This window comes from Rhinatrema bivittatum, chromosome 2, assembly GCF_901001135.1.
Source record: "Rhinatrema bivittatum chromosome 2, aRhiBiv1.1, whole genome shotgun sequence".
Lineage (NCBI taxonomy): Eukaryota > Metazoa > Chordata > Amphibia > Gymnophiona > Rhinatrematidae > Rhinatrema > Rhinatrema bivittatum.
Genome location: NC_042616.1, coordinates 763,002,598 through 763,019,052, shown reverse-complemented (window position 1 = coordinate 763,019,052; position 16,455 = coordinate 763,002,598). Strand labels below are relative to the sequence as shown.

Below are 16,455 nucleotides of genomic sequence, written 5' to 3'. Positions count from 1 at the left end.
GATACAGCAGAGGACATGGTGTGGGAGGATGTACGAAGGAGATCATACAGCGCATCCACCCCATAAGCCACCGCCGCCTGCAAACGCTCCGCTTGCTCTGACTCTCCAGGAGGAAGCTCTCTTGAAGTCAATAACTGTTGTACCCATCGGAGGCTCGCCCGCAGCATGTGGCTACTGCACACCGCTGTGCAAATACCCAGGGCTGAAACTTTAAAGATCCGCTTAAAAAGAACCTCAAGTTTTCTATCCTGAAGATTCTTGAGGGCCACCGCACCCGCGACGGGAATGGTGGTCTGTTTTGTGACGTGGAAACAGAAGCATCCACCTTAGGGGACCGCAAAAAGTCCGAGTCCTCTGGCAAAGGGTAAAGCTTATCCATAGCCCTTCCTACCCTCAAACCAGCATCTTGGACTTCCCACTCCTGAGTCATCAACTGGTGTAGCATAGGATGCAAGGGAAAGGTTTTTGCTGAAGCCTGCAGCCCCGCTAAGACAGGATCCACAGAACCTTGTGGTAATGAAACTTGGGGGAGATCCACCTTTAATTCGGATAAAACAGAGGGAATAAGAGGCTCCAGCTCCTACCTGTGAAATAGGCGGACCACCATGCAGAGAGGAGTGTTTTATCAGATCCTCTTCAGAGCCTTTGCCGGGAAGGGGCAAGGAAGGGGTTGGCATGTGCGCAACCCCACCATCCACTGTGTCTGCTCATGCCGCCGGTGGAGCACGCAATTTAACGACTTGAAGTGCCTCCTGGGTATCTGAGCGCTTAGGAATTTTATCTGGAGGCTCAGATGACCGACTCAATCGTGAAGCACCACTTTGCTGAGTCTGGGAAGCAGTTTGAGAAGCCAAAAACACCTTGTGCATCAGAAGCACAAAGTCTAGGGTGAAAGTGTTTCGAACCAGCCCCTTCCCCCACCATGGGATTGGTCTCACCCTCATCAGCATCTTGGTTCTGGTCAGCATCATGGTCCTGGTGAAAATAATCCCCAGGATTGGTAGGGACTGGAGACAAATCGGGAGGAAACTCAATTGCTCCCAAAGCTCTGGCTTCTGCCTCCTTAAAAGTCTAAGATGGCCGCCGTTCCCGCACTGAGGGGGAATGTATCGGCCCTGGGCTCCTGAGGTGCAGGCAGTACAAGAAGATGGCTGCAGTATCATGGCAGAAAAGAGGGAGCTTAAAAATCACAGCAGAACAAAAAAATGGCAGGAGAGCGAGGGAAGCACGGTTCGCGAAAAGAAATCTGCCCCAACTCGAATCGCACATCCAGAATACCCAAAAACTAACGGCAGGTCACTTTGTTAACTTTTTTTTTTTTCTGTAATCGGCTGGGGGCAGCAAAAAGGGAGAAGAGGGACTGGACCACAGGTATCTTCCCCTGAGCCTTACCTTGCAGGAGCCCGCAGGGTAACCTATGCCATCTTCTGAGCCTCCTACCAGGGGGGAACTGATCGCTGGCACACCCTGGGAGACTTAATGTCATTTATATTTATTTATTTTTTCAGAGTCCTTTGCTTCTTTATCTTTTTTTTTTTTTTAAAGGAAACTAGACTTAACCCTAAAAACAGGTCAAGACTGCAGGTTTTGCACCACCTCCATCTGCTGGAGACAGAGAATAACTAAAGGGATGCAGGTGGCACAAAAGGTTAAGAGAGGGTGCCCTTCAAGTTTTTTTCTGTCTCCATCTGCTGGAAGGGATAACCCACAGTCTGGAATGATCCGGGTACCTACAGGGAATGAGAGCTTATTTATGTGTTTTGCCTTAATTCAGAGGAGTGGCTGTTCGAGGTCTTCTGCATGTGTTTTGTCTTATTTCAGGAGTGCCTGGTTCGAGGGCTTATGTATATCTTTTGCCTTAATTAAGAAGCGACGGTTCGAGGGTTTAGGTATGTGTTTTGCCTTAATTCAGGAGAGGCTGTTTGAGGTCTTCTGTATGTGTTTTGTATTAATTCAGGAAGGGCTGGATCGAGGGCTCATGTATGTGTTTTATATTTATTCAGGAGTGGCCGGTTCGAGGGCTTATGTATGTGTTTTGTCTTAATTCAGGAGTGGCTGGTTCGAGGGCTTATGTATGTGTTTTGCCTTAATTCAGGAGTGGCCGGTTCGAGGGCTTATGTATGTGTTTTGCCTTAATTCAGGAGTGGCTGGTTCGAGGGCTTATGTATGTGTTTTGTCTTAATTCAGGAGTGGCCGGTTCGAGGGCTTATGTATGTGTTTTGCCTTAATTCAGGAGTGGCTGGTTCGAGGGCTTATGTATGTGTTTTGCCTTAATTCAGGAGTGGCCGGTTCGAGGGCTTATGTATGTGTTTTGCCTTAATTCAGGAGTGGCTGGTTCGAGGGCTTATGTATGTGTTTTGCCTTAATTCAGGAGTGGCTGTTCGAGGTCTTATGTATGTGTTTTGCCTTAATTCAGGAAGGGCTGGCTCAAGGGCTTCTGTATGTGCTTTGTCTTAATTCATCATATTTTATTTATTTATTTATTTATGTGCTTTTATATACCGTTGTTTGGAGCTGGCCTTCATATCTAATCATCCAGACCATACGCCACCCACCGCTTGCGACCTCACCCTACCCTCAAATTCACTCCCCCACTCCATACGAGATCTTGGTGTCTCCCTAGACAACCAACTAAACTTCAAAAATCACATTAATACAATTATAAAGGAAAGTTCTTCAAGTTCCACATCCTCAAAAAACTTAAACCCTTGCTCTATGCACAAGACTTCCGTATAGTCTTACAAGCGACATTACTTTCAAAAATGGATTATTGCAACTCTCTACTTTTAGGCCTCCCCTATTCTACTATTAGAGCCCTTCAAATGTTGCAGAATGCTATGGCCAGAATCCTAATACCCGCAAAACCGACCTCATCACCCCCATTCTTAAGGAACTCCATTGGCTACCCGTCTCCTCCCGCATCAGATACAAAACCCTCACCATTATTCACAACTCCCTGCACAATGACAACCGCTTCTGGCTTGAGGATGCGCTTCGCTTCCACTCCTCCAACCATCCCACCAGAACCGCACTCACAGGAACCCTCTACACCCCCACCCTCAGAATCGCACATCTCACCTCCACCAAAGAGCCCTTTCCATCGCAGGCCGCACCCTTTGGAACACCCTGCCACTTAACCTCCGATTAGAATCATGTTCATGAAAATTCAAAAAAGGGCTTAAGACATGGCTCTTTAAACTGGCATATCCTGATTTGGACCCTACCTAGTCCTTTTCCCCCTAACCCTTCCCCTCCTGTCTCTCCTCCCCCCCCCCCCCCCCCCCCCCCATCTCCCCCTTTGCCTTGCCATGTTGTTGACTGTATAATCTGGCATGATTGTATATAGTGCCTACCCCTTCTCTCATCCCCTCCCTACCCTCCCCCTTTTTCCCTGTGCCGTGATTTGATTGCACAATTCTGTAGCATTGTATATTTTCCCCTTCCCCCTGCCCCCTAGACCCCTTACCTTTTTGATTGCATAATTTTCAATGTTGTACTTAGTCCTTTTGAGTGTATAATTTTTAGAATGTTGTATATAATACTTATCAGATGGTTCACTCATCTCTGTACCTTGTTCCCTGCCAGGTACTGTTCCTATATTAATTCCTTCTTTCAACCCTTTCCTCCATCCTCCTTACTTCCTAGCTGCTCCCCTCCCCCTCCCTGTTTTTGGTATTTTCCTCCTTTAGTTATATGTAAACCGGCATGATGTACCCACGAATGTCGGTATAAAAAAGCTAATATATAAATAAATAAATACATTCAGGAGTGGCTGGTTCGAGGCCTTATGTATGTGTTTTTTATTAATTCAGGAGTGGCTGGATTGAGGGCTTATGTATGTGTTTTTTATTAATTCAGGAGTGGCTGGATCGAGGGCTTATGTATGTGTTTTGTATTAATTCAGGAGTGGCTGGTTCGAGGCTTATATACGTGTTTTGTATTAATTCAGGAGTGGCTGGATCGAGGGCTTATGTATGCGTTTTGTATTAATTCAGGAGTGGGTGGATCGAGGGCTTATGTATGCGTTTTGTATTAATTCAGGAGTGGCTGGATCGAGGCCTTATGTATGCATTTTGTATTAATTGAGGAGTGGCTGGATCGAGGCCTTATGTATTTGTTTTGTATTAATTCAGGAGTGGCTGGATCGAGGGCTTATGTATGTGTTTTTTATTAATTCAGGAGTGGCTGGATTGAGGGTCTATGTATGTGTTTTGTATTAATTCAGGAGTGGCTGGATCGAGGGCTTATGTATGTGTTTTTTATTAATTCAGGAGTGGGTGGATCGAGGGCTTATGTATGCGTTTTGTATTAATTCAGGAGTGGCTGGATCGAGGGCTTATGTATGCGTTTTGTATTAATTCAGGAGTGGCTGGATCGAGGCCTTATGTATGCATTTTGTATTAATTGAGGAGTGGCTGGATCGAGGCCTTATGTATGTGTTTTGTATGAATTCAGGAGTGGCTGGATTGAGGGCTTATGTATGTGTTTTGTATTAATTCAGCAGTGGCTGGTTCGAGGGCTTATGTATGTTTTGTCTTAATTCAGGAGTGGATGGTTCGAGGGTTTATGTATGTGTTTTGTATGAATTCAGGAGTGGCTGGATTGAGGGCTTATGTATGTGTTTTGTCTTAATTCAGGAGTGGATGGTTCGAGGGCTTATGTATGTATTTTGTCTTAATTCAGGAGTGGCTGAATCGAGGGCTTATGTATGTTTTTTTGTATTAATTCAGGAGTGGCTGGATCGAGGGCTTATGTATGTTTTTTTGTATTAATTCAGGAGTGGCTGGATTGAGGGCTTATGTATGTGTTTTGTATTAATTCAGGAGTGGCTATTTGAGGGCTTATGTATGTGTTTTGTATTAATTCAGGAGTGGCTGAATCGAGGGCTTATGTATGTTTTTTTGTATTAATTCAGGAGTGGCTGGATTGAGGGCTTATGTATGTGTTTTGTATGAATTCAGGAGTGATTGGTTTGAGGGCTTATGTATGTGTTTTGTATGAATTCAGGAGTGGCTATTTGAGGGCTTATGTATGTGTTTTGTATGAATTCAGGAGTGGCTCGTTCAAATGTGGACTAGGGGTTTATACAGGGGCATTATCACCTCTCCCTAGGTACCCAAGCACCTTTCTGGGTTTTTTTTATCATCTTATCCACCTATTTCACCTCCTTGAGATCATCAGATACAAATGCCCCCAGATCCCAGGCTTGTTTTATGCATAGAAGAATTTCACCGGCTTTACTGAAGCACAGATCATGATATTTATATTCAGAAATTGAGAGCAGTTCTCCTTCTCAGTGTGTGTGTGTATAGATATACGTTTCGAATAGAAAGAACCAGCCACTTTCATAACTTGTCTGACTGCTTCTAAATTCTATTCCAAACTTTCCAAAAGTTCTCAGTTCCACAGAAGAAAAACTGTAGGTGAACCAAAACAGGCCTTTATTGAGTTTATCTCTCAAAAGTTCTCCACGATGTAAAAATACAGTGAAACACAGTGGTGAAAGGGGAACAAGTTGGCTTTTCTGAAGTTTTAGGTGTAGTAAAACCAGAAACACAGCTTGAAAAATAATTTTCAATAGAGCACACTCCAGAGAGAGAGAGAGACCCTCCCTTTCTGGGAGGCTGCTAGAGTAGAAATGAAAGTAAAAGTAGAGTCTGCACTTCTCTCAGGAGCGTGGCTGCAGGGAGCAGCATGGAGTCTCTGTGGGAGGAAGCTTCTTGTTCCATCCGCTTGTATTATTTTATAGACCCGGTGACCATAGACTGTGGCCACAGCTTCTGCCGCTCCTGCATCACTCGGGCCTGGGAGGGCTTAGATACAAACTTCCCCTGTCCCAAGTGCAGAGAAACATCTCAGCAGAGGAACCTCAGGCCTAACTGGGAGCTGCGGAATCTGATAGAAAGGGTGAAAAAGATGTCAGAGAGAAAAGGAGAGGAAACTCTGTGCCAGAAGCATGAAGAGAAATTAAAATTGTTCTGCACAGAGGATTGGAAAGCGATCTGTCTTATCTGTAAGGAAGGAAAGGAGCACAGATCTCACAGTGTGGTCCCCATAGAGGAGGCAGTGCAGGATTACAAGGTGAGTGTCAGCATCTTTATTATTACAGTGGTCCCAGGTGTTGCAGATCTGATGTAAGCTGTGGACCCTTGGCCCGAGATGGTGTTGTCGCTACCTGAGGGGGACAGGTCAGCACCGTCAGGAGGCAAGGCTGGAGGAGAGCAGGGGCCAGCTGGAGCTTCGCCACTACCAGCCCTCGTTCCCCACAGGTTGAGCCCTTGGGTACGGGGCTGTCTGGTCTTAGGTGGGCCCCTGCAAGGAGGATCTTGTGATACGGCCATGCGAAGCAGAGAGTCAGAAGGCAGGCGACGAGCAGTCAATGTGGGTCCGGTCCGAAGGTCAGAGGCAGGAGGCAAGCAGCCACGGTGAGATCCAATCCAAATGTCAAAGCCAGGGAGGTTCGTCCAAAGGAAGCTGGCACGGGAACTGGGAGGCTGGAGCGAGTACTGGAAGGCAGGAACAGGAGCAGGAACACAGGAGCGGATACTCAGGAGCATGAACGCAGAAACCCACGAGGAATTCAGCACAAGGAGACTCGTTGCCAAGCCATCCGTAGGCAGCCTGGGAGAGCCTTAAGTAGGCCAGGGCCAATGACATCATTTCATGAAGCCGCCAGTGATTTCCCGCTGTTGGCCCTTTAAATCATGCCTGCGTATGGAGATCCCGTGCTGAGGAGGAGGATGGCTCCTTGCGCAAACAGAGCACAGGAGATCCAGGCGGCATGGGGTACTGACGGATGGACTGCAAGCGGAGAGACGGCTGGCCGCGGCCAGGGACTCGAGACCGGGCACAGCGTCAGGGAGGATTTGGAGGGTAAGCGGAGCCCCGCGACCAGTGAGTGTAACACCAGGTCACAGATCTCACACCCTACTCCCCATAGAGGAGGCTGTGCAGGAATACAAGGTGAGTGTCAGTATCTTTATTATCACAGTGTGTCCCAGGTCACAGATCTCACACCCTGATCCCCATAGAGGAGGCTGTGCAGGAATACAAGGTGAGTGTCAATATCTTTATTATCACAGTGTGTCCCAGGTCACAGATCTCACACCCTGATCCCCATAGAGGAGGCTGTGCAGGAATACAAGGTGGGTATCAGGATCTTTATTATCACAGTGTGTCCCAGGTCACAGATCTCACTCCCTGATCCCCATAGAGGAGGCTGTGCAGGAATACAAGGTGGGTATCAGGATCTTTATTATCACAGTGTGTCCCAGGTCACAGATCTCACTCCCTGATCCCCATAGAGGAGGCTGTGCAGGAATACAAGGTGAGTGTCAATATCTTTATTATCACAGTGTGTCCCAGGTCACAGATCTCACTCCCTGATCCCCATAGAGGAGGCTGTGCAGGAATACAAGGTGAGTGTCAATATCTTTATTATCACAGTGTGTCCCAGGTCACAGATCTCACACCCTGATCCCCGTAGAGGAGGCTGTGCAGGAATACAAGGTGAGTGTCAGTATCTTTATTATCACAGTGTGTCCCAGGTCACAGATCTCACTCCCTGATCCCCATAGAGGAGGCTGTGCAGGAATACAAGGTGAGTGTCAGTATCTTTATTATCACAGTGTGTCCCAGGTCACAGATCTCACTCCCTGATCCCCATAGAGCAGGCTGTGCAGGAATACAAGGTGAGTGTCAGTATCTTTATTATCACAGTGCGTCCCAGGGTCACAGATCTCACTCCCTGATCCCCATAGAGGAGGCTGTGCAGGAATACAAGGTGAGTGTCAGTATCTTTATTATCACAGTGCGTCCCAGGGTCACAGATCTCACACCCTGATCCCCATAGAGGAGGCTGTGCAGGAATACAAGGTGAGTGTCAGTATCTTTATTATCACAGTGTGTCCCAGGTCACAGATCTCACTCCCTGATCCCCATAGAGGAGGCTGTGCAGGAATACAAGGTGAGTGTCAGTATCTTTATTATCACAGTGCGTCCCAGGGTCACAGATCTCACACCCTGATCCCCATAGAGGAGGCTGTGCAGGAATACAAGGTGAGTGTCAGTATCTTTATTATCACAGTGTGTCCCAGGTCACAGATCTCACACCCTGATCCCCATAGAGGAGGCTGTGCAGGAATACAAGGTAAGTGTCAGTATCTTTATTATCACAGTGTGTCCCAGGTCACAGATCTCACACCCTGATCCCCATAGAGGAGGCTGTGCAGGAATACAAGGTGAGTGTCAGTATCTTTATTAGCACAGTGCGTCCCAGGGTCACAGATCTCACTCCCTGATCCCCATAGAGGAGGCTGTGCAGGAATACAAGGTAAGTGTCAGTATCTTTATTATCACAGTGTGTCCCAGGTCACAGATCTCACTCCCTGATCCCCATAGAGGAGGCTGTGCAGGAATACAAGGTGAGTGTCAGTATCTTTATTATCACAGTGCGTCCCGGGATCACAGATCTCTCTCCCTGATCCCCATAGAGGAGGCTGAGCAGGAATACAAGGTGGGTATCAGGATCTTTATTATCACAGTGTGTCCCAGGTCACAGATCTCACACCCTGATCCCCATAGAGGAGGCTGTGCAGGAATACAAGGTGAGTGTCAATATCTTTATTATCACAGTGTGTCCCGGGGTCACAGATCTCACTCCCTGATCCCCATAGAGGAGGCTGTGCAGGAATACAAGGTGGGTATCAGGATCTTTATTATCACAGTGTGTCCCAGGTCACAGATCTCACACCCTGATCCCCATAGAGGAGGCTGTGCAGGAATACAAGGTGAGTGTCAGTATCTTTATTATCACAGTGCGTCCCAGGGTCACAGATCTCACTCCCTGATCCCCATAGAGGAGGCTGTGCAGGAATACAAGGTGAGTGTCAGTATCTTTATTATCACAGTGCGTCCCAGGGTCACAGATCTCACACCCTGATCCCCATAGAGGAGGCTGTGCAGGAATACAAGGTGAGTGTCAGTATCTTTATTATCACAGTGTGTCCCAGGTCACAGATCTCACTCCCTGATCCCCATAGAGGAGGCTGTGCAGGAATACAAGGTGAGTGTCAGTATCTTTATTATCACAGTGCGTCCCAGGGTCACAGATCTCACACCCTGATCCCCATAGAGGAGGCTGTGCAGGAATACAAGGTGAGTGTCAGTATCTTTATTATCACAGTGTGTCCCAGGTCACAGATCTCACACCCTGATCCCCATAGAGGAGGCTGTGCAGGAATACAAGGTGAGTGTCAGTATCTTTATTAGCACAGTGCGTCCCAGGGTCACAGATCTCACTCCCTGATCCCCATAGAGGAGGCTGTGCAGGATTACAAGGTGAGTGTCAGTATCTTTATTATCACAGTGCGTCCCAGGGTCACAGATCTCACTCCCTGATCCCCATAGAGGAGGCTGTGCAGGAATACAAGGTAAGTGTCAGTATCTTTATTATCACAGTGTGTCCCAGGTCACAGATCTCTCTCCCTGATCCCCATAGAGGAGGCTGTGCAGGAACACAAGGTGGGTATCAGGATCTTTACTGTCCCAGGGCGTCCTGGCGGGGCCACTTTAACCTCCTAATTGTCCCTGAGCAGTCTTTTGTGGATGGATCCTTTTATTATTTCCATATTATCCAGCACGCTCCCTCTCCTCCCCAATCCTAGCAATCTCCTCCATATCTTCCGCCCCATTACCCTGAGGCTGCTGACCCACTGCTGCAGCTTTCCTCCTCTGTGCTGACTGTGGATGAGGGAGCTGTATGATGCCTTGTCCTTCTGCGCTGCTGCCCAACACAGGCCACTGCTCCATTCCTCCAGCCCCTGGGCCCAATGCAGATATATTTCTATCTTTTTCAAGCCCACACAGGCTGATATAAATGCCATATGAGGAATTTTCTATCCTCCAGCCAATGCAGGCTGAGACAGTGTGGCGTGAAGTCATTGTGGGAGGGGGATGAGGCAGCCTAAGAGATCCTCCCTCCTTGTACACCTTTCCCGTGATATAACTTTCAGGGTTATTGTCCCTGCGTTGAGGTTCTGATAATGAAGCTCAGTAGTCATTATGACCCCACCTCCTGGAACAATCCAGTAAAAGCAAGCCCTTTAAATTTCAAACTTGTTTCATATATAGAGAGAGATGGATAGCTAGACATGTATACAGATATATATTACACACACACACATGCAGGCACGCAATGCAAAGCTTTCAGAAATCATGTCCGTGTAAGACATTGATGCTGTATTAGTTGAAGATAATCTCTGAATTGGCTGGCTGCTCTGAACTCGGGTGTTTCTCCCTACGACTGAAAGCATAGAAAAAAATCATATTTTGTTATTATCTCAGTAACAGTAACATACAGGGGTGGTTCTACAATGAGGCAGGGTGAGGCGGTCACTTCAGGTGGCAAACTTTGGAAGCTGCACAGACTGCCTCTCTAAACCCCTCCAGCGGCCGCCTCACCCTGCTGCCAAAACAACAAAAGGACCCGCGGGCCTCCGGTGGATAGTGCTGCGTATAATTCCCCCCTCCTGCGCAGAAAATGGCAAAGATGTTGGAGACCCCCAGCGTCCCGCAAGCGGCGCAAAGATGATTGGCCCGGTGAGCTGCGAGCAGAGCCCGTCCCACTCACAGCGAAGATGAAGGTCCCAGTGAGTGTGGAGGTGTGTGTGTGAGAGTGTGTGAGAGTGAGAGAATGCGAACCGGGGGGGGGGGGTTAGAGAGAGCACATGTGAGGGTGCGTGTGGGAAAGGGAGAGAAGGGGAGGGAGGGGTAAGGGGGCAGAGAGGGGGGCAGGGGGCGCCATCTCTTCCCTCACCTCAGGCAGCAGTTTGCCTTGAGCCGCCCCTGGTAACACAAACTCCCTCCATTACCAGATAATTTATGAAGCAACACAAAACCCTGTGAAAAAGTCACTCGGAACCCTTATAGCATACCTGCCTTACCAAAACAGCACTAACTTCTCAGACCTCAAACAGCAACAACATTACTTATGAAAAGACAACGCTATAAATATCACACTGGACCCTCCTACTGGGCAAACAGAAGAAGCCAGGCTGCTGTAGATCCCTACACAGCACCTTCATGCCCGCAGAATGTTTTTTTACATTTAACTCTTTTCCCCTTGAGCTCACCTTTGCATTGATGGCTTTAAGTGTGTTATAAAGATTGTGCACAGAGTTGACGTGTGCCGCACTGACAGGCATATTCTTCTGCTGAAGGTGCCTTCCCCAGAGAGCTTACACTTTGATTTAACTGCAGGGAGTGGATGGGCATCTGTAAAAGAAGAGTATGCACTTTGGTGCTGTGCATGTCAGGTTTGGTAGAATCTCACAGGCCAGGCCATTTTGCCAAAGGATGGCACGGCAAGTTAGATCTAAGCATAAGCTCTTTTGGCCAAGCGCCTTGTGTCAAAGTTGGGATGTGCAGGGCCTATGTACTATTCTTCTGTATTATTTTATTTGATATACCCCAAATCCACATAATGCCATCAATGCAATTCACTTCATAAATACATAATTACAAAATACAGTACTCACATACTAAATCCAAGAAAAACATTCATTACATATTTCACAATAATACAGTTATATAAACTACACGAAAACAAATTAAGATTGCATAAAACAAACATTCTCTAGCTATCCAAAGAGATCTAAATTATCCAATGACAAGTAAATAAACTTATAATTAAAACTACATATCCCCATAAGTCTGGGTAAGTAACTCTTAGGACATGTTGAATGACCCGTAACGCTAACAGATTAATTTGAAGAAAAAGTATGTTCTGACATGGACCATGTTCCTGGAGTCTGAGAGGAACCCGTGTGGGTGTCCCATCCTTTCGTAGATGCGTTGGTGACCAAAGTCACTTAATAGGATAAAGGTCAAAGGGTGGATCCCACTTCTAGAACAGCAGGATTGAGCAATGTCCACATCATGCTAGTTACCACCACTGAAAAAGATAGTGGCTGAATTAACTGGTCCCATTGCGAACCAAGGCCCCACTGATGAGGTGTCATGTTGAGACGGATGAGAGGAATTGCCACGGCCATGTGGCCAAGGACCATCAGAATCACTTGAGATGGAGCTTGAGGACACTGATGGATCCTGAGTCAATGCTTCTGGATGGAGGGAACACTCTTTCCTCCAGAGAGTCTATCCAAGCCTCGATGAATTTTATCCTTTGATAAAGTTTGATTTGGGATAATTGATGAGGGATCCCAAGGATTGAAGAAGGTGAATCATCCTGTCCCTGGAATCCAACGCTATCTCCTGGGAAGGCCCTGTCACCAGGCAGTCATCTTGATATGGGAAGACACAGATCCCTTAGTGATGTAGACGTGCCGCCTCTATCACCAAACTCTCTCGGAGCCGCTGAGAGACCGAACAGAAGGACCCCATATTGATAGTGAGCCTTGCCTACCACAAACCTGCGGAATTTCCAATGCAAAGGGTGGATGGAGGATGCTACAACCCAAGAAAGAGATCTAGGTGTCATAGTGGATAACACACTGAAATCGTCGGTGCAGTGTGCTGTGGCAGTCAAAAAAGCAAACAGAATGTTGGGAATTATTAGAAAAGGAATGGTGAATAAAACGGAAAATGTCATAATGCCTCTGTATCGCTCCATGGTGAGACCGCACCTTGAATACTGTGTACAATTCTGGTCGCCACATCTCAAAAAAGATATAATTGCGATGGAGAAGGTACAGAGAAGGGCTACCAAAATGATAAGGGGAATGGAACAACTCCCCTATGAGGAAAGACTAAAGAGGTTAGGACTTTTCAGCTTGGAGAACATATGACTGAGGGGGGATATGATAGAGGTGTTTAAAATCATGAGAGGTCTAGAACAGGTAGATGTGAATCGGTTATTTACTCTTTCAGATAGTAGAAAGATTAGGGGGCACTCCATGAAGTTAGCATGGGGCACATTTAAAACTAATCGGAGAAAGTTCTTTTTTACTCAATGCACAATTAAACTCTGGAATTTGTTGCCAGCGAATGTGGTTAGTGCAGTTAGTATAGCTGTGTTTAAAAAAGGATTGGATAAGTTCTTGGAGGAGAAGTCCATTACCTGCTATTAAGTTCACTTAGAGAATAGCCACTGCCATTAGCAATGGTTACATGGAATAGACTTAGTTTTTGGGTACTTGCCAGGTTCTTATGGCCTGGATTGGCCACTGTTGGAAACAGGATGCTGGGCTTGATGGACCCTTGGTCTGACCCAGTGTGGCATTTTCTTATGTTCTTATGTGAGCAGCAGTTTCCCCAGCCAGTCACGCAAGTTCTGAACCGTATTGAGTTGATTGGCTGCAATGAGAGCATTCAGCATGGAGTCCTATAGCTTAGGGAGTGTTGGAGAAGATATGGGTCTTGGTTAGGAGAAACAGGAGCAGAGCAATTTCTTTTCTCTTCTGTTGTGTCCTGTGCTCTAGTCTCATTCCTCCCATCCTGGGGAGGGGCTGGATGAGAGAAAGCCACAGCCTGTGATCCCAGGGCTTAGGATTCAAGGAAGCCCCCTTGTACAATGTTCATCCTGATGTGTCACTCTTGGGCCAATTATAGTATAAGACAGGAGGATCTGAGAGCCACTTAATCCTGATTTATAACATCAAACATACTATTCAAATTTTTCAATTAGATCTGTTTAATATTCACAGGAAAAATATGAAAACCACTTGGGTCCACTGAGGAAGGAGCTGAAAGAGATTCAGGCGTTTAAATCCAGTGAAGAGAAGAAAGCTGAGAAGCTGAAGGTGGGTGTCTGTGTCTCTGTCTGAGCGGGTTTCTGTACGGTCATTGCTCCTATCAAATTGGAAGTAGCATGAGTAAGATTAATGAGAATACTGCTTAGCAACTCACTTTCAGGCCGATGCAATCATGGCACTGTGCGCTGGATTTTAGCACAAAGTTTTACTGCACAGGGTATAAGTTTTTTAAACTGCCAATGCATCAATCTAATGATATGCTAATGCATCAGGAGATAAAAAGTGCCTATACTGAGCTAAAATGTGCGTTCTGCACAGGCCAAGCCACATTTTAACTCTAGGTGTGGATGGGAGGACAGGGGAAGATAGAGACCGTGCTGAGAGTGAAATTAAATTAGATTTAGGAAGTTGCTTTAAACTATTTTATTTAATCAAACTTATGAAATTCTTTAGATGCAGCTAACTATAATTAATTCAATGAAAATAAAAGGTAACCTTGTGGCTGCAGTAAATATTCTGTCATGAATATCTAAGGTGATAAGTGGCTATTTTTTATTATTCTTAACTGGTTTAGATTTTGTCTGATGATTTGTAATTTATTTATTTATTTATTTTTAATTTTTATATACCGACCTTCTTGCATAAAATGCAAATCAGGCCGGTTTACATTGCAAACTGAACAAGCAGGAAATATAATTCCTTAGTCGGATAATGTGTTAGTATTGTTTTTTATTATGAAACTTTCATTGTAAACCACTTAGGAAAAATTTTGTAAGCGGTACATAAATATTTAAGATAAATAAAATAAAAAAGTGATAGCCAGAAAGGTCAGTTCTTATCCAGCTCTCTGGCCAGCAAAGTGTCAGAAGAGTTGGGAAGACTTCTGTTTTATAGTTTTAAGTGCCAGCACAGCAGTGCTCAAAATTTAATAAACCTGGGGTCACGCCAAGCGCACCTCTCTGCATCAGGGAGTAAGGTTGCCAACGGGCTCCAGATTTTCAGGACAGGTGGATCCAGTCCTGGCTTTACTCCCCTGCTAGTCTTGCTTTTCTTAGGGAATTCAATAGGGAAATCAGAATAAGTCCCAGCATGCAGTGGGGTAAAACCAGGACTGGATCCATCTGTCCTGAAATTCTGCAGCTCATTGGCAACCCTATCGGGGAGTAATGCTTAATGCCCTCACTAGCATGGGATTTCCATGCGAGGCTGCTAAACAGGACTCAGAGTTTTGAGCGAGTAAAACTCCTTGCTGTATCTGCAGTAAGGTTTACGCTCACAAAATGTGTGTTCAGCTGTGGGTAAAGCTGTCCGTTCGGCTGCAGGCACCTTGCTACATCGGCCTGTTTGTGCAGATGCTAGCCTGGGGTACTTCCAGCTGCCTCACATACATAGGGGCTGATGCAATATTTGTGCGTAGAAAATGGGCACTCAATGTTGAGCGCTCGCTTTCCTAAGCAGCCCAGCCACCTCTCCTGGGCGTGCGATGCATTAATTAAATGAGGGGATCGCGCTAAATAGGAGGCGCTAGGAAATATTGTGCGTCCCTAGCGCTTCCTCGGCATCAGGCACACAGGAGAGGTGGCGGTCAGCGGGTTAGGAAAACGGATGCTCAGTACGAATGTCTTTCTCCCGCTACCGGCACAATATACCCGGACCGGACTGTCTATCTTGTGCATTTATATTGGGCACCCAGAATATTTTTTTTACCTCAATCTGCTTTCTGCGGATCTTTCTACTTAAAATCCTGCTTTCTGTATCGTCAGAATACTTTCATTTTATCAATGAGCCCTTGAGCGTGATCCCAAGAAAGAAGAGCAGTTTAATACAGTGGCTGTTGCAGCAGGAACAATAAAAATGGCTGGTGCGTGATGCACTCAGCTTCCTGTCTCACAGGGTCAGCGTACGCTAGAGGGGAATCATCTCACAGGTCCTGGTAGGAAGGAGAGAGTGAGTGCTGGGTTTAGGATCTGGGAGGAGAGAGGACCACAGACAATCCTGATTCTCTGTCACATGGGCTTTGTGAGCTGGGTGATCCCCTTCCCATGGGGCCGATGTAATAAAACCCATGCTAAAGCTGGAGTTAACTCAGAATCCACGCTAAAAAAGTTCTAGACAGAGAGGCCAAACCCCCGACCTCCCGCTCACCTTAAACAAAAACAGAGCCAGGCCGAGTGGCACTCCCACCCTCCTACCTTCAAGGGGGCTGATGTAACTGGGCCCAGTGAGGGGAACCCACCCCCAGGGTGATAGAGAAAGAGGGAGACAGGATTAGCAGCAGAGCCTTCGTCAGCCCTGCAGCTCATTACCACAACTGCTGTATCCCTTACCCCCTCTTCTTCTCATCTCTCTCACCCCTTACCCTTTGCTCTCTGACCTCACTCTTACCTCCCCTGCTCCACTGCTCTCTCACTCTTTTCCTGCACTCACCTCCCCTTTGCTCTCCCCTCTTCCATGCTGTCATCACTCTTTCCATTTCATCTCCTCCCTTGCTTTTTAACCCCTACACTACTCTCACCTCATCTCTCCCACTCTCCTTCCGACTCTCATCTTACTCTTCCTCTCTCACTTCCCCTTCCCCTTGTACGGTCACCCATACCTGGGAAATTTTGAGTTGTGATCACTCCTAAGATTTGAAGTGGGTTAACATGGGGAGGGGTGGTTCTCATCTACTTTCTCTCTTCCAGTCCTCCACATTACCCTCTCTCTCACACATTCTCTCTCTCTATCTTCCTCCCTCCAGCAC

General features: G+C 46.6%; 1 protein-coding gene across 2 annotated transcripts in view; it reads left to right on the top strand.

Moving 5' to 3' along the window:
- LOC115085687 (E3 ubiquitin-protein ligase TRIM39-like) overlaps window positions 1–16,455 on the top strand; it is a 106,090-nt gene that overhangs the window by 63,332 nt on the left and 26,303 nt on the right. The window contains exons 1-2 of one of the 2 annotated variants that reach the window (XM_029591993.1): window positions 5,682–6,081; window positions 13,665–13,760. The exons of the other annotated variant lie outside the window; for it this stretch is intronic. Of the exons in view, the coding sequence (XP_029447853.1) occupies window positions 5,695–6,081; window positions 13,665–13,760 (483 nt within the window). The 5' untranslated portion in view covers window positions 5,682–5,694. Of the gene's footprint in view, window positions 1–5,681; window positions 6,082–13,664; window positions 13,761–16,455 lie in introns of those variants that run through there. 2 annotated transcript variants of the gene reach the window in all.